Genomic DNA, 24,405 nt, shown 5'->3' on the forward strand with positions numbered 1-24,405 from the left:
GGCCAGCATAGCCATAATGGACTGATGTATGCCCTTTGTGCTATACCCTTTGTAAGCAGTATAAATTTTACACTGTTTACCTTTTATAGATGGCATAATACTTCTGCCACATAAATTTACCTGATTGAGCTATTCCACATGCATTGTTGCCATTATGAGGAAGGACTACCCATGCCCAACACTATTTACTACCAACAGAGATGTTCAAGGTATGTGGTTAGTTCATAACCTACCCTTTAATGTTTCTTAAGATGGTGTGCCTCGCTTTCCCTTTTGTTTCTTTATATTCTCTTATGTAATGAGGGACACTTTACTATACTATGATGCTAGTACTGTGTGCGCCTCCACATCTGCCCTTGGCCTCTTTGCATGTCAGTGTTCCACTTTTGGACCTCAAGCACAGCTTCTCTACCTCTGGATTATCTATTATTAAAGGAATCATTTGAACGTATTGTAAGATGTATTTATTGTTGTTCTTATTATCCACCTATAATTATAAAATAAGCTCCTGAAGAAGAGAAGTATCGTGAAACATGCTGAGCATCTATCATTGATGCTGACCAACCTCCATTGTGCTGGCTACTACCACAGGGCTCTGGTCTGACAGCTGGCCCTTGTTAAATGTCAGCATTTGGTTCTGTCGGATTACTCAATTAAACTAGTCTAACTTTTATATGGTTTTAGAATATGATGTGTATTTAGTTGTGTTTTGAATAAACTCTTTTGATTTTATAAATTGTGTCTAAAAAGTCCATGTTTTTCCAATTCCTATATAGAACATGTACACGAGGCAAAGGTAGATCCGCCAATGTTAGTGATAATCTGCCATGAGACAAGGTAGACCTGTCTTAGTCAGCAATCCTCTTACATGAGCCAAAGGTAGATCTGCCATAGTCAGTGATCGTCTACAAAAGCCAAAGATCCAGAAAAGTTAATAATTGTCTGACATGAGTCATAGGTAGATCTGCCAAAGTCGATGGTCATAATAATTATAGCGACCAACTCGTTCTCTTCAGTCCTCCCAGGACCTCCTGCTCTCTACTAGCTCCCTTATAACCACTTCCCATGCTCGCCTCCAGGACTTCTACCGAGCCTCTCCCATCCTCTGGAATGCTCTTCCCACAATCTGTCCGACTATCTCCTACTTTGTCTACTTTCAGACGATCCCTAAAAACACATCTCTTCAGAGAAACCTATCTTGCATCCACCTAACAACTGTACTTTTATTTTCTCCATCAGCCCATCCCACACAGTTATTACTTCTTGTATCTCTTGACCCTCCCTCTTAGATTGTAAGCTCTAATGAGCAGGGCTCTCTGATTCCTACTGTATTAAAGTGTATTGTATTTGTACTGTCTACCCTCAGGTTGTAAAGCGCTGTGTAAACTGTTGGCGCTATATAAATCCTATATAATAATGAAAAACAAAATAATAGCGACCGGTAAGTGGGGGATGCTGTAGTTTTGAACTTAAAGTGAGCGCAAACACACACTCTTTAATTTAATTTGCCTATTATATTTCTGAAAGTGGATGGTGGCAATGTAATTATTTTATAAAAAAAAAAAAAAAAAATGTTAGTACCTTTTTCCTTATCAATATACAGCTGTCACATGGCCCAACTCTTTCCCAGCTTATCTGCAGGGAAACATAAGCAGGAGGAGTTTCTACTCCTCTGCTACTGGTCACATGTTCAAAGTAAAAAAAAGCCTTTGGAATACAGAGTAAAAATAAATAATTAATATCAATAAACAGTTTTAAATTGTCATACAGATATATATTTAAAATCAAATCTTTATTATTTTTTTGGCAATAACATGGTGTGAGCAGATTTCTGCCAGTCACAGGCTGTGTCACGCCCCTCCAGTCTGTGTCATAGAATAAGAGTGCCACTGTGACGTCATATCGGTGTGGCAGCTGCCAATTGAAGCCTGCCTTATGCCAGATTAGTTGTCGCAGCTGGCTTGTTCAGAGCATCTGCTTCTCCCTTGGGTGGTCCAGTGCCTGTTTGGCCCCCACCTGCTGACTCAGTTAGGGGCTGGTTGGCCTACGGATTTGGGTTTCCCCTTTGGACTGCAGAAAACATGTAAATCTGACAATATTTGTAGATGATGTTTGCAGGGTTTTCCTGAAGAAGCAGATATGGTCTGCTAGACGCGTTGAAATAAACTGCTTGAGACTATGAATGTAATGGATCAACCAGCACCATAACTGGGTACCTCCGTTGACAGATGCTCCTAGAGCTTTCCGAGGGCTCCAAGCACTCCACCAGACACCATAACCACCTCAGATCCCACAAACCGCCGCAGCTTGGTTGGGGTCTTGCCGTCTCCTACCCACCCTGGACCTACGACAAGGCTCCAGGTTCCAGTGGGTGAAGCTCTCTTTCCCCAGAGAGTGCATCAGGAACAAGCTCTTACAAGAGCTTAGTGATTATTCAAGGGAGTATGAAGAGCATAGCAATCCCTTGTAGCAGATTCCCCCAATAAGAGACAGGACTCTAGATTGAGGGTGAAGTCAAACTCAATTTCAAACACATGCACAAAGAGATATACACTGTGGGACAATCCCCCCCTGACCCTTAGCAGCCAATCCACATACACATATACATCCCATAATAAGTTTATGACAGAAAGAAACAATAGAACAATGGAATACAGGTACTTACCAATAACAAACCCCACCCATCTCACTATCTAGCAAGGGTCTATGAGACACTCCTGCAATATTCTAGCAATCTGAAAAGTCAAACCATTCATCTTCATACATTTCCTGAGAGATATTTCTAACAAATATTACTGTCCCATCTGAAGCCATCCAAAGTATCCAAGTATCTGTCCCTCACTCCCAGTTACAGTGAACACCGTCACAATGAACATCAACTATTTCTAGCTGCTCAACATTGTATTGTTGTTTTATTATGGCTGGATCTTTTAAAAGGATAATATGTATAGTCACTGCAACGTATCAGCTCTTTTATTATGTATATGTAAGAAAGCTTGTTTTTTTTTTTTTTTTTTAAATCTATTTAATTGTTTTACCTTTACATTTAATTACACAGTCGGTAAAGTCCTATATTGGTATTAGAGGGTTTTCCTTCTTATTCCTTTTTCTTTGAATTTAATTTAGCTGAAGTGTGATTAAAATAAAAAGAGTCAGGAATCCAAGCATCCAAGCACATAATGCTTGTCTACAGTTGTTGCTGTAAATAATATGTCCCCGGGAACAAATATTACAGAGGTGAACTGTTCAACGTCGCACCTTAATTGCTATCATGGATATAATACTCAACAATCAGGCGTGGGGTCTTCTAGATGTTGTAAAATATGTTTGTTTGTTTTTTTTTTTGCCTTTTCAGTTTAGTAAATATAGCAATTTACATCCAGCGGAGTTTGTGACTTTTTGGCATGAAGGTCTTGTATTATTTTCAAATAAAGACATTCATTGGCAGCACTATCCTGTTATCTGTCGGAGAGTCACTTGTATTGACAGATGGGCCTTTGAACTCCTGTGGTGGCTGGATAATAGATAGTGTATAATAGATACGCATATCTAAACTTTTTAATAAAGAAGAGAAATAAATGATTCATTTTCTAATATGATGTATACAAATCTGCCAAATTTAATATAGAATAATATAACAAATGTAAGCATCACTGAGTGACCATATTGGTAATTTGGATAACAAATCGTTTTTTCATTGCTGTGTCTTGTAAATTACAGCCTACCCCGATGATTGTTTTACTTTTATTTTTTAATGTTTGACTTCTGTGTTTTACACAGCACACATCTATTGAAAAGAGAGTATAACAGTAACAATAATTACAGTTAAAATATATCTAATATTATATATATTTTGATATGTTATGGGCAGGTAGGCTAATGTTAAGCTTGAGGGTGACAATGTCATCATCTTCTCCTCCAGGAGGACACCATGTTTTTACAATGGCAGTTACTAAGAAATTTAGCTTGAGACTATCCTCAGTAGTCATGTCTTGCCCTCTGAATTGAAGATAGAAAAATTAACCTTAACCTCCCTGGCGGTATGATTCTTTTGGATTTTAGGTGCTGAAAGCGGTACCATTATTTTGCATGTAATTCTTGTGAATGAGCAGCCCAAACCAACTGTATACATTTATTATATATTTTATATATATATATATATATATATATATATATATATATGTATGTATACATATATTATGTATACATATATATATATATATATATATATATATATATATATATATATATATATGTATATATGTATGTATATATATATTATATATATATATATATATATATATATATATATATATATATATATATACATATATATATATGTAAATATATACTGTATATATATATATATATATATATATATATATATACATATATTTACATAAAAAGTACAGTAAAACTGCAGGAAAGGGCACTGGGGGGCAATGTAATGTGATTTTTTTTTTTATTTTGAATGGTATCAGTGTGTTTGGTGTGTTTTACATTTGAATTTGCCGCCGGTTCCACCCCCCGGCGGACGTCACGTTGCCGGAGACGGAAGCCGGGACTTGCAGACGATCGGGAGGAAGCTCCGCCGCCGCATACCGCCCGCATTCTTCGCTGGATCCCGGAGAAAAGGTAAGTAAAACCTCTACCAGGATCCAGCAATCTTCCTAGCGGTACCCCGAGTGTGGCTCGGGGTTACCGCTTTTGGCTCTAAAATCTAACCCGGAGTCACGCTGGGGAATACCGCTAGGAAGGTTAACTTTTGCGGTACCTTGGTTTTAAAAGTACTAAAAAAATTATTTCCTTTCCTTTCCCTTTCCTTTCCTTTCCTTTCCTTTCCTTTCCTTTCCTTTCCTTTCCTTTCCTTTCCTTTCCTTTCCTTTCCTTTCCTTTCCTTTCCTTTCCTTTCCTTTCCTTTCCTTTCCTTTCCTTTCCTTTCCTTTCCTTTCCTTTCCTTTCCTTTCCTTTCCTTTCCTTTCCTTTCCTTTCCCTTCCCTTTCCTTTCCTTTCAGTTCCTTTCCTTTTCTCAATAAAGAGCTTTATTAGATGAATAAAGTTACAAGTTATAACAGATTACATAGTATAACAGGTAGCACTTACAGATCATGTAACATAGTCATAAAACATTACGTATATAGTTATTCAGTATTCAATATAGTGAGCAAATACAGTATAGACAAATAATGTTAAGTAGAACAGTTAAATTGTCAGCATAAAACCAATAATAATTGCATGATAAAACAAAGAGATTATAATAAACATGTAAGAAAACCGAGCATGGGCTAGAACATGGCCACCGGACCCCCAGAAAGTGGGTGGTCCTTTAAACAATCAGAAAGAAGATACAGATGAGAGAGAGCGAGAATGAAAGGAAGAGAAGGGAAAAATAAAAAAAATAAAAAAAAGGGGGGGGGAGAAGAGGGGGCAGTAAGGGAAATGTGAGGAAAGGGGAAGTGTGCAGGGCATATGTGTTCAAATAATTTAGTAAAAAAGTACTTTTACTATGCATTTTGGTAGATCAGGGTATCATTACTACCGAAGAGTATAGGGGTTGGTTCATAGAGATCTCAAAGCTTTTTAATCTTGCGAAAGGACAAAAACCTGCCAGGGATGTCAAACGTTATGAAGTTTGTAATTTCTTTCAGATCTAATTGCAATTGTCTCTTCCATGTCATAGATCAGGGAGACCTTTTCTAACCAATAAGGGATGGTAGGTGTATGGTTAGAATTCCAATGAATAGGTACCACGGCTTTAGCTGCATTCAGAAGATGCCTCACAAGCGAGTTTTTGTTTTTCCTGAAGGATATCCTGTTTATACATAAAAGATATGTAGGTGCGTCATAATCAATGCTGGAATTTGTGATGTGTTTGATCCAGTAAGCCACCTCCTTCCAGAAACCTTATATTAAGGTCCTTTCCTTTCATTTCCTTTCCTCCCCTTTCATTTCTTCCTCTCTTACCTTTCCTTTCCCTTCCCTTTCCTTTGCCTTCTCTTTCCTTTCCTTTCCTTCCTTTTCATTTCTTCCTCTCTTACCTTTCCTTTCCCTTCCCTTCCCTTCCCTCCCCTTCTCTTCCTTTTCATTTCTTCCTCTCTTACCTTTCCCTTCCCTTTCCTTCCCCTCCCTTTCCCTTTTCTTTCCCTTCGCTTTCCTTTCCTTTTCTTTCCTTTCCTTTTACGCTTCCTTTCCTTTTACCTTTTCCTTTCCTTTCCTTTCCTTTCCTTTCCTTTCCTTTCCTTTCCTTTCCTTTCCTTTCCTTTCCTTTTCTTTTCTTTTCTTTTCTTTTCTTTTCTTTTCTTTTCTTTTCTTTTCTTTTCTTTTCTTTTCTTTTCTTTCCTTTCCTTTCCTTTCCTTTTCTTTTCTTTTCTTTTCTTTTCTTTTCTTTTCTTTTCTTTCCTTTTCTTTTCTTTCCTTTCCTTTCCTTTCTTCCTCTCTTACCTTTCCTTTCATTTCCTTTCCTTTCTTCCTCTCTTACCTTTCCTTTCCCTTCCTTTTCTCTTCCCTTCCCTTCCCTTTCCTTTCTTCCTCTCCTACCTTTCATTTCCGTCCTTCCCTTTTTTACTCTCTTCCCCTATTTCCATTTTTACTTCTTTTTTCATTTAATTATTTTTTACTTTTCCTTTCCTTCCTTCCCATTATTCCTCTCCCTTTTTCCTTGTTTTTCGTTTTTTTCAACTTTTCCTTTCCTTCCTTCCCTTATTCCTTTTCTTTTTTTTACTGTAGGATATACAATCATACAGCAAGTTGCCAACATGTCCTTTCATGCAAGCATTTTGCAGAAAGCTATTTATTTGAATTACAATCTGCTTGCCTAATTTATTTGACAGTAAATGGTCATTGTGCCTTTCTATATGAAAAAGAACAGACCCGGGAGCTTTTAATTCACTCTGTTTATTAGTACATAGAGCAGCTGTTTCAAATGTCTCTAGATAAAAAAAAAAAAGTCAAATAAACTCCATGGAAGGAAATGCTGCTGCTCTGTTTCTTTCCTGTAATGGACGTAACAACCGGTCCCATTCATTTACACATGTCGTTACAGCATGTAGACGACATTCAGAAATCTAAGCCAGGCAATAATGCAAATAGCACGCTGCACATACTGCTCTAGTGTAACATGCCATTCCTCATCTGTTAAATTACATTTCATTCAAGTGAAAATTACCATTGAAAGACAGGAAATGATTTGTTGTGTTCTAGACCAGAAGCCTTAGAATTCTTTAAGATGTTCCGAAAGAACTCCTTGACATTTTTGGTATGATGTCATAGAGATCAAAATAAATGACCAATTTCTGGATGTCTTATGAGACAATCAGCTTAGGAATGTAAAACTGGTTAGAATAACCTGTTAGCTATGTGAAATAGATAGTTGTGCTCTTTATTTTTTTTAATAGTTACACCCAAAGATAAAAATGTAATTTATTGCATGTTAGCAGTCCTTAAATTTGGTTGCTGAACTTGTTTTTTCTTTTTCAAATTGTTTCCTTATTTTTCCCCTGGTGATCCTGTTTCTAGTTACACACTTCCTGCTCCTCCTGACCCAGATGGATGTTTGGTTCATTTATGTCCACAAGCTATCAGAACCCTGGTCTGCAGGCTTGGATTGCCACTAAGTCGTGATTTACCACCGTTTTCTTCATGCTGGCTTCCCAAAGGACTATATTTAGACACTTGTCAGTAGATTGTTATCTGATCCATCCAAGAAATATAAACATACAGACGGGCGTCTCATACAGGGACCTGTGTTGGAAACACTTTTGGACCAACTCTCTACACTTACTTTAGATGTTCTATCCTGGTCTGTTTTTCCACCTATCTTCCTCTTGGATCCATACTCCACCTTGACATGGTCGGCAAATCTACCCATGAAAAACTATACATGCATATGAGTTCCCATATTCACACCCCTGACGAAGGGTATTTCCCGTAACATGTAGGGTGTCTACTGGAAACCAATGCCTCATCATCCTTGTGTGTGATCATGACATGATTTTAATATCTTTTTTGTCTAATATTTTTTCAATGTATATGTATCACTGTGACTTTTAACCTCCCTGGAGGTATGATTATGTCAGGAATTTTTTACCAACAGCGGTATAATTTTTTGCATGGAAATTTGGTGTTATGTAGTGTAGGCCTACAATTCTTAGTAATTACTGACTTAAACCTTACCAAACAAGACTCTAGTAGACGTTTCAGATGTGATAAAGTTTGAAACACAAAATCATAAATTATAATATAATAAATAACTATAAATAAGGTAAAAGTATATATATATATATATATATATATATATTTATATATATATATATATATATATATATATATATATATATATATATATATATATATACTTTTACCTTATTTATAGTTATTTATTACATGTATATATATATATATATATATATATATGTATAGATATGTATATATAATATATATATGTATATATATATATATATATATATATATATATATATATATACATATACATATACATGTATATATATATATATATATATATATATATATATATATATATATATATACATGTATATATATATATATATATATATATATATATACATATACATGTATATATATATATATATATATATATATATATATATATATATATACATATATATATATTAGTGCTGTCAAAATTAGCGCGTTAATAACGCATTAACTCAGATTCATTTTAACGGCGATAATTTTTTTAACGCGCGATTAATGCAGCGCGCATCACCTGTTTGACCCGTGGCCTACGACGTCCAGACGAAGCTACGCAAGTTAGCCTGGCGGCACACCCCCTCATCGCTCCAAGCAAGCATCGGACGCCAGGAACCACGAGGAAGAGCGGAGACTGATGACAGCACGAGAGCAACAGCGGTAAAGGACAGCGGAAGCAGACGCACTGACCTACAGATCGGCAGAAAGGTACATAAAGCATTCACCACACAGGGGTGAAGAAATGGCTTTTAGCCATCGGAGCACTGTTTCCACTTATATGCGGTACTGAACCGACGTTTATATAATAACGACAATACAGCCATATTCTGCTGTCCCAACCAAGGAAATCTTGAGCGGTAGTTCTTACAGCCCTGCTTTCAATACTTAGATAAAACCACCCCTAAACGATTTCCTCGGAGCAACTCAATAAGAACAACTGCCCATACACAGTCACCAATTAAAATCGACGACCGATTGCCCAAAAGGAGCCCCTTCAAGAACATTTACGGCTATTAAAGCATGTTGTGATTAATATATGTATATCACTTGAAGTAATTTAATATATGCCGGCCGGTTATCTGTCACTTTATGTTATGTCTGTCTTGTTTCCTATTAATGCACTGATTGTATTCACTAACAACCTTATCTTGCACGGGTGTTACTAAACCCCAATATATTTAATTTATCAATAAACTGTCTATGTTACACACTAATAGCCTCAAACATTACTGCTGACTAAATTGACCCTCTTTCTTCTGTGGTCTATACAGAAAGAAACACTTCATGAAGTTCATATATATTGACCCGTGGCCTAGCCCGTAGTTGGAGAGATAGAGATGCAGCAGCAAACAGAAATGGAAAAAGAAAGGGGTCTTCTGAACGGAAAATTTATATACAAAACGAGGTCTGATGGTTCTGTCGACAAGACAAAAGTTATCTGCAGTTATTGTCGATGTGAATTAAGTTATCACCGCAGCACGTCGAGTTTAAAATATCACTTGATGGCGAAGCATACAACTGACACGGAGAGCCCCCCTCCCCCTCGTCAAAGGCAGACCACAATGGATCAAAGTTTGCAGCGGAGATCGATGGATAAGTCCACAACTAATAGACTCACCTCAACTATAGCTAAATGGGTGGCTACAGCATGTAGACCAGTTAATGTGGTCGAGGACGAGGGTCTACTTGAAATTATTCGCATCGCATCTAACGATTCTACATACGAACTACCTTCAAGAGCCACCATTACAACCAAGATTCACAACTTATATGAAGAGGAGAAAGCTAAAGTTCAGGAGGCATTGAGACAGACAAACACGGTTGCGCTCACCGGAGATTATTGGACTTCCCTCAGTAACCATAGCTACCTAGGCGTCACAGCACATTATTTTGACGCGCACTGGAAACTTCAGTCTCACGCTTTGACCGTTATGAAGACAGAAGATAGACACTATGCTGACGTTTGCGCTGAGCACTTTCTTCAAGTAGCCAGACAGTGGAACATTGAACTCAAAATTAAAATAGTGACCACTGATAGTGCACGCAACATGATTGCAGCGGCCAGGCAGCTCCCGTTCGAGCATATGCCTTGCATTGCACACAGCCTCCACCGAGCCATCACAGTTTCTCTCCAAAACAGCCCGTTTGATGGCGCCTTGGCAAAATGCAGGAAGTTAGTGGGTCATTTCAAGCATAGCCCTGCTAACGCAGCCGAGCTTGAACAGCAGCAAGTCAAACATCTTCAAAAGAAAGAGTCACTCGTACAGGAGGTGTCTACTAGGTGGAACAGCACCCTAGAAATGATAAAGCGTGTTGAGAGAAATCAAGAACCATTGAGAGATGCACTGGGCCTACATGCAGGCAACATCAACATGCCAACTGCAGCTGAATTTGATAAACTGAAGAGGTTGGAGACTGTGCTGGAACACTGCAGGTAATTTATTGATACTCTTATTATTATATTTGTGTGTGTGTGTGTGTGTGTGTGTGTGTGCGCGTGCGTGTGTTAAGAGTGAGAGATTGAAAGTGAGTGAGAGATTCATTATGTCTAACTAAAGTGCTTTTCTCTATTATTCCAGGTATGTGAGTGAACTTTTAGGAGGAGAGAAATTTGTTTCTTGCTCAGTTGTGCTGCCCGCGTTGTGTCATCTATCACGTGTGATGGAGGTCTCAGAAGATGACCCAGCCTACATGATTAAGTTTAAGGAAACTTTCACAACTGACATGGACAAACGGAAGGAAAAAACCAACACCACATGGCTGAGGGTTGCATCAGCACTGGACCCTAGGTTTAAGGACCTCAAATGTCTGAGCAGGGCTGACAGAGCTGAGGTGTGGAGTTCAGTCTGTGCCTTGCTCAAGAGGGAGGGGCTTGCACAGCCAGATAAACCAGTGACACTGACAACTGAACCACCTAAGAAGATAACATGTCTCATGTCTGTGCCAGAATCTTCATCTGATGATGATGAAGAGGACTGTATTGAGAAATGTGTGGAGCGCTACAAGGCAGAGCCCTCTATTGCCATAGAGGACTGTCCCCTGCAGTGGTGGTCCAATCATGAAGGGGCACACAGTGAGATGGCCTACCTTGCACGCATATACTTATCAACACCTGCCACATCCGTACCTTGTGAAAGATTGTTTTCACTCTCAGGACATGTTGTTCAGAAAAAGCGAGCTGCCCTGTCATCTGAAAATGTAAACAGGCTCGTCTGTTTGAGCAACTGGCTCAGTGCAAAGAAAGAGAAATAATCTGTGAGGAACCTGTGGGTTTTTTATATTCTTTTTCCCACCTGTTTGATAGACATGAACACGTTCTTTGTAAAACATGTCAATGTTCTTTTATGCTCTGTTTAGGGTGATTTCAGTAATAATAAATGTACATTTAGGTTAGCATGTTTACAAGAAGTGAGCTGCCCTATCGTGCAAAAATGTAAATAGGTTTGTGTAAGTAAATTGAGTAAAGAAAGAGAAGTAATGGGAACCGTTTATTTCTATGTTGTTGTTTTTTCATGTGTATAATAGACATGAACAAGTTCTTTGATAAACATATGACTTTTGATACTATGGTCCCTTTGATAGATGTCCAGTCTTCATCCTATGTTAAGTATGGTTTCACTAATAATAAACATGCATTTGCATAAAGCGTCTATTTGTCCACTCCCATGTTGATTAATGTATTCAAAACTTGAAAAGTATTAATTTAAGGTACATTTAGAACTGATACAAATGTGCGATTAATCGCGAGTTAACTCATGACAATCATGCGATTAATCGCGATTAAATATTTTAATCGATTGACAGCCCTAATATATATGTATACAGTATGTATATATGTATATATATATATATATATATATATATATATATATACAAAGTACAGTAAAACTGCAGGCAAGGGCACTGGGAGGCAAACTACGGTCAATTTGCTTTATTTAGTAATGTGATCCATTAGGATTACAATATATCAGTGTGTTTGTGTGTTTTTCATTTTTTGAAATTGCCGCCGGTTCCACTCCCCTGTAACGCGACACTCGCAGGGAACAGAAGCCGGGGCACACAGCATCAGGCGGAAGATCCGGCCACCGTACACTCGCGGGATCCTGGGGACAAGGTAAGTAACCTCTTCCAGGATCCAGCGACTTCTCCCTGGCAGTACCCCGAGTGTGGGATTACAATATATCAGTGTGTGTGTGTGTGTTTTACTTTTTGAAATTGCCTCCGGTTCCACTCCCCTGTAACGCGACACTCGCAGGGAACAGAAGCCGGGGCACACAGCATCAGGCGGAAGATCCGGCCACCGTACACTCGCGGGATCCTGGGGACAAGGTAAGTAACCTCTTCCAGGATCCAGCGACTTCTCCCTGGCAGTACCCCGAGTGTGGCTTGGGGTTACTGCTAATGGCACTGAAATTCCACCCTGAGCCAGACTCAGGAATACCGCCAGGGAGGTTAATGTGTCATATTAAAAATTATATTTTTTATATTGGTGGTGTTGATTTTGGCCTTTAAAGTCCCGTTCCCTTAGGGGGGTTCTCTTTTGTTTTTCGCTTCCTGTCCTAGAGTGACAATGCACTGTATTATATCAATTGTGACAGTATGAAGCCCTTTCACTGTGTGAGTTTAGGTTCCGAAGATATAAATGACACAGGACTGTCAAAGACTCAGTTTGAGAAGCTCCGGGTAGGTGTTTTGTGATCAGAGACTGAAACTGAAATTAAAGTCATTATTAGTCAAATTAAAGTGAAAATAATAAAAAATAACAAACATTTCATACTTACCTGCTCTGTGCAGTGGTTTTGCACAGAGCAGCCCCAATCCTTGTCTTTTCAGGTCCCCCCGCCGGCACTCTTGGCCCCTCCCTCCTGCCAAGTGCCCCCATAGAAAGCAGCTTGCTTGCTCCCAAGCCCCTGCTCTGTGTGACCATTCACGCATAGCGCGTTGCTCAGCCCTACCCCTCCTATCTCCTTATTGGCTCACTGGCTGTGATTGCAGAGGCTCCCTTGCACAGTGCTGGAGGAAGAATGAGCTCAGGTAAGTACTAGGGGGGTTGGGGGGGGGCGCTGCATCCAGATAGGTTTTTTTACCTTCATGCAGTGGCGGTCCATCCATTGGAGGCGCAGGGGTGCTGCCCCCCATCCATGAGTCCGGCCCCCTAATCTACATGCAGGGTGCCGGACGCATGGATTCCAACTGGGTTTTTTTTTGAAGCACGTGATTAGAGCCAGAGTCTCTAATAGGCTTCAAAAAAGGGTTGGCTCAGGGTGCAGTGCTGCGCCCTGAGCCCACCCAGTTGTGTGACAATAGCGAACGAATATTCACTATTGCCACATGGATCCTCCTCCTGCCCAATCAAGAAGTGGGTCCTGAGACCCATTTCCCGATTGGCGGAAGGAGGAGCCATGCAGGGGGGGGGGGGAGTATGGCGTGCGGGGCTGGTGTTGTCCGGGGGGTATGGTGTAGTTTGTCTGCCGCCCCCCCGGCCCATGGAGCACCAGCTGCCCCTAGAACCTAACATGGGTACATGTATTGCATAGAGCAGGGTTTCTCAACCAGGGTTTCTTGGAACTCTAGGTTTCCTCCTGAGGTTGCTAGGGGTTCCTTGAGAAAAGGGCAATTTCTGCCTCTCAGATAAGTTTCCAATGACACCATTGTTCCTTTTAGCTCTCTGTAAGGGGGGTAATTCTTCCCAATGATGACAAGAGTAAGGAGCATTCTTCCCACTGACTGTCACACTAATGTGTCATGAGTTGTAGATTTTTCATTTTTAGCAGGGGTTCCCCGAGACCAGAAATGTATTTCAAGGGTTCCTCTGTGTTGAAAAGACTGAGAAAGGCTGGCATGGATGTACTCAATATTCTTTTTTATTTCACAGACATACACTTTAACCAGGATGGTCACCGATGAGTTCACTGTATGGTTTTAAAAAGTGATAGTTGGCTGCTGATTAAACAAAAATGTAGTTTTACTTATTATAAACGGCAGACATTTTTATTTTGCCTTTTTTTTCAAACATTCACAAATCTGTTACTGCAAAGTTACCGCATACTGAATACTTTTTTTTTTACTCTGGGAAATGCTGAATTATTGAACCATAAAGACTTTTCTTGTTATTTAAATTTGTTGATGACTGTTAGAGAAGAAGCTGTTTTGCGACCTCTTGGCGGTAAGGAGACAAGTAATAAGGAGGTGAAAAGGAGGGCAGTACTTGACTTCAAACTGACCCCGACTAAAGATGCTGATGCAGGTATATGGCTAATTATAAGTCAAACAGATGCTAAAGGGCCCTGGAGCTCCATCTTCAAGAACTAACTATGCAACTAGTCCGTGAAAAGATGCATCCAATGTAAATTCATAAGTGAACATCAGATGCAAACTCAGTGTGCACATAGCTGTTATTATTACTATTATTTAAATAATAATAACTTGACCCAATGTCAGATATTTATTTTTATGTATATAAAGGCAGGCCCGGACTGGCCATAGGGCACTCCTCACCGCATGTCCTAAAAAGAGCTGACAACTTCAGGAGTCCCCAATCTGGGACTGGTGCATGGTCTGTTGATGACCAGGCCACACAGAGGAGAGGTAAGCAGTGACTGCGGTCAGGACAGGGCTACCACTGACCACGGTCACCACTCACCTCCTGCTTTGTGGCCATGACTGTGTCTCCTCTCTCGGCTCTCCCTCCCTGCCAACTATGCCATCCTATCAGAAGAGCAGGGGACTGGAGGAGCTGGAGATCTGCACAGAGAGCGGTGGCTTTTTCATATTAACATGCCGGTAATCACTTGAATGTTAATAAGATCCAGATCTGCAGCTCCTCCTGCCCCTGCCCTGCTGATAGGATGACATCGTCGGTGGGATGGGAGACCCTGTTGAGGACACACAGGCTGAATGCTGCCTCTGCCCTGCCAAAGGTAGGATTGTGCAGGGGAGGCAGAGAGTAAAAGGGGGCACTGTGATTAGAGAGAAAAGGGGGGAGGAGTACATGACTGCAAGGGGCAGTGTGAGGTTGACTATGATTGCTAGGGGCACTGTAATGTAAAGGGGCACTGTGATATAAAGAGGACAGCACTGTGAAGGGGGGCACTGTAATGTAAAGGGGCCCTGTAATATAATGGGGACTGCACTGTAATCATTACTCAGGTGTTAGGTGTAAATAGAGTTCTAAGTATAATTTATTATACCACACTACTGCAGTCCAGAATGACTTGATCTTGGGACATGCCCAAACGTTTGTAAAAGGTAAACATTTGGTGATGACAATTTAAACAGAAAGAGGAGGGACTAAGTCCCATTAGATAGGAGAGACAAGACGATATACAGTATAGGAATGGGGATAAAAATGTAAGTATCCTCTAAAGGTACGTAGTGTTATTCATGGTGGCGGCTCCCCATCCGGGGAGGACATTCGTGGATACTTTTCTGAAGCTCGTGAAAGCTTCTACTCTATGGGTCTACATTGGGAACTCATAGCCAGAGCTTTATATCAGTGCTGGCTCTCTTGATGACAGCCAGGCACCTACAATTCCTTGGTTGCTACATGTCCAAGGTTTTTTAATTACTTACCAACTTCATGAGGCTTCGATAAACCCACAACATCCTCTCCGTTACTTACAAGTAATGTTGAGACATATGTCTCGCTCTATAAAATCATACAGAGTATTCCATTAAAATGCTCCAGATGAAGCTGTGAAAAAGGTGAAACATGTTGAGCAATATTGAACATATGTATAAAACTTATTGAATACAGCATCAGCTGGTCTGGTTGGACGGCCATTGTTCCCTCTGCAATCCATCGGCAAGATTCCTCTGATGTCAAGTATTTTTGTTCTTATAAGAATTTGTATGAATTTTCTGTATTTCTGTATGGAATTGATACTCTAACAACTGCTACATAGTGGTATATATTCTCGGGCTTGTTTTCAAGTCATATCTTTTATATCAAACACCTTTCTTTTCCTGTTTTTATATGAATTTAAATAAAAAATTAATTTTATTAAGTTGTTGTGCCAAAAAATCCTTGTCTCCCAATCCTTCCTGTTCTACGTAGTGTCATTGATTGTTCTCCAGGAATATTGCAGAGATTCATGTATAGAAGGAATGTGTGCGTTGATAAATAGGGGAAAGTTTGAGTCAATTTTTGAGTTGTATTGTCATTAATAATTAGTCTATGGAAAGTATAAAGACTATTGAAAGCTTGTTTTTTCCAGATTGGATACAACAGTGGAAATTTGAAAGTGAAATTTAACTTTCAGTTCCATTTTTTTGTCAAAATTCCAAGGCAATTGAAAACATAAAATGTTTTTTTTTTTTGTACCTATAATAAATGGGATTGGAGTTGCCCCAATCACACTTGTTCGAAAAACCCAATCATTTTTTACTAAATTGTCATATTCCCTTTCCATTTTCATTCATTCTTTCAACAGTATGTATTGAAGTTGTCAATTTTTTACCCAATTTCAACTTCACCATTGACTCCTGGTTGATCAAATTTATGGATAGTTGGCTTAGGTGATTACTTGCAATCACATTTGGAATTCTTAGTGGATGAAAATTGGTTAAAATTGACTAAAAATTTCTTTATATATGTCCAGCTTTCGTCTTCACAGAGGTCTTCTGCAATTTATGTGCACCACTGATAGTACATTAGCCAGAGCCCATCAATATTCACTGAGGGATTAGATGCTGAGAAAATATTCTGTTATTTTGCCTTGCTGGGTGATCACAGCGGGAAAAAAAATTGCTGATAACGTATTCTATCTTGAAAAGGCTTTCATAAATACATAACAAAAAAGCCACTTTTCAGCAAATTTATAGTGAATTTGCAATAAGTCATCTTTATATTCCATTTGTTATGGCCTGAAGGATAATATGTATGGAGGTCAGTCATTTTTGGAACATATTGTACTAACGACAAGGACATCCTTTCAGATAAAGTACCAAAAAGATGTATTTATGTTGGTGAAGACACGGGATGCTGCATCAAACATGGTATTGTTCAATCACAAACTCAATAAAAATTACAATATTTTTAAATTGTGTTATGGACGAAACATATTTGTTTTTTATGCATTATTTCTTTTAGCGTAAGTAAAATGTATTATTATTATACATTACATATTGAGTTTTGCTGATTTATATGTTGCCCTTGACTGTGTCATATTTTTATCTTTTCTTCTTTCAAAAAAAAAAAAATACATTAAAAAAATTGCTTTTTTTTAACTGTTAAAATCCAGCTCCAGGCAAAATATATTTAAGACCTAACTCAAGGCTCCCCTCCCCCAGATGACCCCCTCCCCACCTTGAGACATTAGAAAAATTCCCCCGGAATTAGGTTTTAAGCTTTGGATAGAGCATAGAAGGGAAATAATTTTGTAGGTAGGTTTGTACTGCAGTCCTTGCCCCCACCGGAGAGATATAAACTTACTTCCTTTTCTGTGTGACACCCATCATGGGGACAAGATATTAGAGAAATCTCTGCAATGGAGAGACAGCAATACTCTCAATCAAAGCCTTTCTACTCTACTCTACTCTACTCTACTCTACTCTACTCTACTCTACTCTACTCTACTCTACTCTACCTTTACTCTACTCTACTCTACCTTTACTCTACTCTACTCGACTCTACTCTACTCTACTCTACTCTACTCTACTCTACTCTACTCTACTCTACTCTACTCTACTCTACCTTTACTCTACTCTACTGTACTTTACTCTACTCTACCTTTACTCTACTCTACTCTACTCTACCTTTACTCTACTCTACTCTACTATACCTTTACTATTAAAAAAGAATAGCGCGCAAATGCAAAAGAAATAACTACCAAATCTGAAGACAATCCATAAATAAAAATGGGGGTTTGGTCCCACCATATGGCCATATCGTGCTCAAGCCCACTACTGCGTCAAAGTACCCCATTATCAGTGGGTCCTACACTATCCATGAAAAAGAGATGAATCCAGCCTAACCCTTGGAGACAATACTCCTTGCTGGGAAGGATGTGCAAATGCACTACAGGGGACTCCTCCTATATCCACTTGATGGTGGACACTGATTGAGTACAGGTGTGTGTGGGGGGGTGGGGAGGGTTGCTCAACCTCGATAGTCTGGTCAGACCGAATACATAATAAACAGGCAAAAAATTTTTGGGGGGAGCATACCCATGTATTTCTAAAGCTGCTGCAGCTATGAACCAAAAGACATGTATATTAAAAAAGAATAGCGCGCAAATGCAAAAGAAATAACTACCAAATCTGAAGACAATCCATAAATAAAAATGGGGGTTTGGTCCCACCATATGGCCATATCGTGCTCAAGCCCACTACTGCGTCAAAGTACCCCATTATCAGTGGGTCCTACACTATCCATGAAAAAGAGATGAATCCAGCCTTTCTAACCCTTGGAGATAATACTCCTTGCTGGGAAGGATGTGCAAATTTCTTTTGCATTTGCGCGCTATTCTTTTTTAATATACATGTCTTTTGGTTCATAGCTGCAGCAGCTTTAGAAATACATGGGTATGCTCCCCCAAATTTTTTGCCCGTGTATTATATATTCGGTCTGACCAGACTATCGAGGTTGAGCAACCCTCCCCACCCCCCCACACACACCTGTACTCAATCAGTGTCCACCATCAAGTGGATATAGGAGGAGTCCCCTGTAGTGCATTTGCACATCCTTCCCAGCAAGGAGTATTATCTCCAAGGGTTAGAAAGGCTGGATTCATCTCTTTTTCATGGATAGTGTAGGACCCACTGATAATGGGGTACTTTGACGCAGTAGTGGGCTTGAGCACGATATGGCCATATGGTGGGACCAAACCCCCATTTTTATTTATGGATTGTCTTCAGATTTGGTAGTTATTTCTTTTGCATTTGCGCGCTATTCTTTTTTAATATACCTTTACTCTACTCTACTCTACTCTACTCTACTCTACTCTACTCTACTCTACTCTACTCTACTCTACTCTACCTTTACTCTACTCTACTCTACTTTACTCTACTCTACCTTTACTCTACTCTACTCTACTCTACCTTTACTCTACTCTACTAAAATAAACATGTATGGGTTGTCATTAGGGAGAGTTACCCTTGCTTTTGTCTAAAATCTATCAATTAGACAGGAAGTAATGATAAAACCCCCTAAAAAGGAACACAGGCAGAAATAAAAATTCAAGATAGACATTCCAATCCAAAAAAACATACAGTTTTGGTTGGATATTAACCATTTTCCCCCTTAATGACCAGGCCATATTTTGCGATTCTGCACTGCGTTACTTTAATGAACAATTGCGCGATCGTGCGACGCTGTACCTACATAAAATTTATATACTTTTTTTCCCACAAAAAGAGCTTTTTTTTAATGGTATTTGATCACCTGTGCGATTTTTATTTTTTGCGTAATAAACAAAAAAATAGCAACAATTCTGAAAAAACAACAATATCTTTCACTTTCTGCTATATAATATTCCCAAAAAAAATATTTAAAAATCTAATTTTTTTTAACATTTTAGCCCAATTTGTTTTCTGCTACAATTTTTTGGTAAAAAAAAAAATTGCAATAAGTGTATTTTGATTGGTTTGCACAAAAGTTATTGCGTCTACTAACTACGGGAAAGATAATTTTTATGTAAGATTTATGTCATTTTTGTTGTTTTTGTTTTTTTAAACTAATAATGGCGGCGATCTGCGATTCTTAGCAGGACTGCGACATTGCGGTGTACAGATCGGACCCCTAACTGACATTTTTGACACTTTTGGGGGGACTGGTGACATTACTACAGTAATCAATGCTAAAAATATGCACTGTTACTGTAAAAAGGATACTGGTAGGGAAGGGGTTAACACAGTGGGTGATAAGGGGTTAAATGTGAGCCTAGGGGAGTGATTCTAACTGTGGGGGGAGGGAGTGGCTTGTGAAATGACCATAGAGACTTGTGATCCTATATAGAAGGATCACAGGGGCTCTGTGATCATTCCAGAGAGAAGAATGGTCAGCTGTGTTTACAACAGCTGACCGTTCTTCTCTCTCAGCAGGGAGTGACCGCGGGTGCCTGGTGGCAATCAGAGCCGCTTGCCGAATGCATTGGACTTACCGCTGGCAAGTGGGGGCGAGAGCGCAACACCGGCAGCGTGCGCTCGCCCCCTAGCTGCAGGCGCGCGACTGATGTAGCCCTACATCGGTTCACGCAGGAGGGCCTGCCTGCCGCAGTATATATATGCGGTGGGCGGTCCGGGACAGGTTAAAAGACCATCCTCAAGCAAACCAACATCCACTATACTTCTATCGGCTCCATTCACCAAATGGAAAAGAAAAGCTCTCCGAAGCACCTTTTTAGTTACTTCTTTCCACAGTCACCTGATCCTTTGTGGTGCCTTTTCCTGGTGTGAAGACTGGAGATCCACTGCTGCTGTCCAGTCCTGCTGCCGCCCCCCATAATGCCATTAAAGCAATTCTAAGGGTAAACATAAAAAAAAATTAAAAAATAAAATAACCAACATGCCTATACTTACCTACTCTGTGCAACAGAATTGCACAGAGCTGCCATAAACCTCCTCTTCTTGGGTCCCCCACCAGTGCTCCCGGCCCCTCATTTCTCTCCAGTGCCCCCATGGGAAGCTGCTTCCTATAGGGGCACTCGTGCACGCTAGTTCCCGAGCCCTGCTGCTGCGTCTTTTGACACAGACAGCGGGACTCGCTCCCCCACTCCTTCATCACTGGCTTTGAATGACAGCACTGGGAGCGAATGGCTCCCAGGGCACCAGCAAAGCCAAGGAGACCTGGAAGTGAGGGGGGAGAAGAGCTGCAGACGTGCACAGTGCTGAGTTAAATGAAGGCTCAGGTAAGGTAAAGAGGTGGGGGGGGATGCTGATGCCTAAACATTTTTACCCTAAAGAAGAATTATGGGCAAAACTTTTTTTTTTTCATTTTGGATAGAGTACAGGAGGATTATAACCCCTGTCAGATTTTTTTTTTTTTTTTTGCCATCTGTGTCCCATTGGGGAGATAATCATTCACTTCCTGTCCCATCGCCAAAAAGAAAGTGAGAGAAAATCCCTGCAAATTAAGGGAATTTCTTGGGGACCCCCCAGGTCACTAGAACTAGTGTCCTCATTGGAAGATTTCCCTCTATTACTTTTCTGGGGACAACCCAAAATTTGGGAATTTCTTTTACTTTCACTTTTAATGATAATGGTAAACAGGACAAATAGAGAGGGTGAATCTTCCTAACGGGGGCTCAGACAGCAATAAAAACTGACAGGGCTTCTAATCCCTCTCTATTCACCTGTCCGTTCTCATCCGATCCCATCTGATCTGATCCGCCAGATGGATGGAAAATAAGGTTTCCATCCATCCAGATTTGACGGACAGGATCGGATCGATCATTTTTTGACAAATCCAAATTAGAATCGCTACAAATATTTGGAATTCATTAGAAAATGAATAAACAAAACAAAATGTGTTACCATTTGATACATTATAAAATTAAATAACCAAAAATGTGTCTGAATTTAAATTCGGACTGAAACAAACTGCACATGTCTAGTTGGCTCCACTCAGGGCCGGCCTTAGGTGTTCAGGCGCCCTGTGCGAGCTAATCCTGTGGCACCCCCCCCCCCGCACATTTTCTTGCACTTTTTTGCACCTCATTTGACTTTTCTTTTTCATGATCACTAATAACTTAGCCCCCTTACATTAGAGACCCCTCACAGAGCCCCCCTTACATCAAATACCCCTTTACATTAGAGATCCCCACAGAACCCCCCCCCCTTACATCAAATACCCCTTTACATTAGAGACCCCCACAGAGCTCCCCTTTACATCAGAGACTCCCCCACAGAGCCCCCTTACATCAGAGACCCCCCACACAGAGCCCCCCTTACATCAGAGACCCCCACACTGAACCTCCAGGCCGCGGTCGCGACTTACCTCCCGCTGTGCGGCCTGATCAGCTGCGAGCTGTGATGGCCGCACGGCACCCCTGTTGCCCATGGTGCCCTGTGTGGCCGCACAGCTCGCACACCCCAAAGGCCGGCCCTGGCTCCACTGCATCTCCTTCCAGAGTGGAGACACCGGAAGGAAGTGTGTTTCTGGTCGAATGACAGGGTGAAGATTAACCTGTTGCCGACCACCCGCCGCCTTTTTACTGCGGCAGTGTGGCTCTCATGCGCAAACCGGCGTAGACCTACGTCGCTCATGCGACGGCAGCTAGGGGGTGAGCGCGCGCAACCAGCGGCGCACTCCTGCCCCCACTCGTCAGCGGGGAAGCCGATGCACGTGGCAAGCAGCTCCGATTGCCATCTGCCACCCGCGATCGTTCCCCGCTGAGAGAGAAGAACGGTCTGCTGTTGTAAACACAGCTGACCGTTCTTCTCCCTGGAATGATCACAGAGCTCATGTGATCCTTCTATATAGGATCACAGGTCTCTATGTTTATTTCATAAGCCACCCCCCCGTCCCCACAGTTAGAATCACTCCCCTAGGCTCACATTTAACCCCTTGATTACCCACAATGTTAACCCCTTCCCTGCCAGTGTCATTATTTTGGTAACAGTGCATATTTTTTAGCACTGATTACTGTAGTAATGTCACTGGTCCCTCCAAAAGTGTCAAAAATGTCAGCTAGGGGTCCGATCTGCCTGCCGCAATGTCGCAGTCCCGCTGAAAATCACAGATCGCCGCCATTACTAGTAGAAAAAAAAACAATAAAAGTGACATAAATCTCTCCCCTAGTTTGTAGATGCAATAACTTTTGTGCCAACCAATCAAAATACACTTAGGCCCCTTTCACACATACGGTCCGTTTGTCCGTTTTTCATCTATCCGTTGACGGATGAAAAACGGACATCAATGTATCTCTATGTAAAAATGGATGACAACAGATGATCATCCGTTAACATCCGTTTTCATCCGCATCCGTCAATGTCCATTTTTTTGAACGGATGAATGCCCTATTTTAACAACTGACCAAAAACGGATGAAAAATGGATGAAAAACTGATACATTTTGACGTGACTGAACTGATGTGTGAAAGGGGCCTTATTGTGTTTTTTTTTTTTAACAAAAATATGTAGCAGAAAACAAATTGGCCCTAAAATGTTAAAAAAAAATAGATTTTAATTTTATTTTTTTTTTGAGAATGTTATATAGCAGAATGTGACAAATATTGTTTTTTTTTTTTCAGAATTGTCGCTATTTTTTTGTTTATAGCGCAAAAAATAAAAATCGCCCAGGTGATCAAATACCACCAAAAGAAAGCTCTGTTTGTGGGGAAAGAAGGACGTCAATTTCATTTAGGTACAGCGTCGCACGACCGCGCAATTGTCCGTTAAAGTCACGCAGTGCTGAATCGCAAAATAGGCCCTGGTCTTTGAGCAGCCAAATCCTCCGGGGCTTAAGTGGTTAAGGAAAAAATCCTAAAAAAAAAACAAAAACAAATGCAGTAATTACAACTAAGGGTTAATAAGCTGAAATATATCACATTTTTCCTTTTCACGCTAGTTTATCTTTATTTTACAATTTTTACACTCCATGGAGTTATAGATACATTTACATACATTGCTTTGAATGCAGTTGTTTGCTTTTGATATATAGAAGTCAGAAAGTCCCTGTGCTGCCATAGCAAACTATTTCTCATTTCTCTTTTTTATCCCTGTGCTTAGCACAGAAGGCAGCCTCAGACAAAGTCACTTGCAACACAGCGCACAGTTGAAACAGGACAGATCGCGGTCTCTATTGTTTTATTATATCATTGCTCTGGGGTCACAAAATCCCAGGACTAGATGTATGAATTAGGCCACAGCTTCATATTAAAAATGATTTATGCCTCTTCCTGCTTACCCATACGGATCTGACCTTGCTGCATTTGGGACTAAAAACTCTGTAAAAAATCTGTAGCATATTGTTTATAAAAAAAAAAACCTCTGGAGCACAGATGAATGAACTTTAAAGGGAGTATATTTTTGTATGTGTTACATAGTTAGTCAGGGTGAAAAAAGACACAAGTTCATCTAGTTCAACCAATAGAGGACAAATAAAAAACAAAAAAACTCTAAATACAGAACACTACAGTATATCAACAGTTGGGCCAGAGCAGGAGTCTCCAAATGGTGTCCTGGGGGCCTGATCCAGACTTTTGATTGCCTTTATCCGGCCCTTGGGGCACCATT

The 24,405-nt window shown here is 40.2% G+C and overlaps 1 protein-coding gene and 1 long non-coding RNA gene across 2 annotated transcripts in view; one reads left to right on the top strand and one right to left on the bottom strand.

The window, feature by feature from the left end:
• Positions 1–24,405, bottom strand: part of LOC309564927 — a 1,622,900-nt gene that overhangs the window by 610,313 nt on the left and 988,182 nt on the right. The gene's annotated exons all lie outside the window — the stretch shown is intronic.
• On the top strand, positions 9,567–11,481 carry LOC309565501 (E3 SUMO-protein ligase ZBED1-like; the record flags this gene model as incomplete). The annotated part of the gene is made up of 2 exons (XM_082270471.1): positions 9,567–10,663; positions 10,809–11,481. 2 exons carry the CDS (start codon positions 9,567–9,569, stop codon positions 11,479–11,481), a joined length of 1,770 nt encoding a protein of 589 aa, XP_082126597.1.

The sequence above is a fragment of the Pelophylax lessonae genome (assembly GCF_965119305.1).
Source record: "Pelophylax lessonae genome assembly, chromosome: 10".
Lineage (NCBI taxonomy): Eukaryota > Metazoa > Chordata > Amphibia > Anura > Ranidae > Pelophylax > Pelophylax lessonae.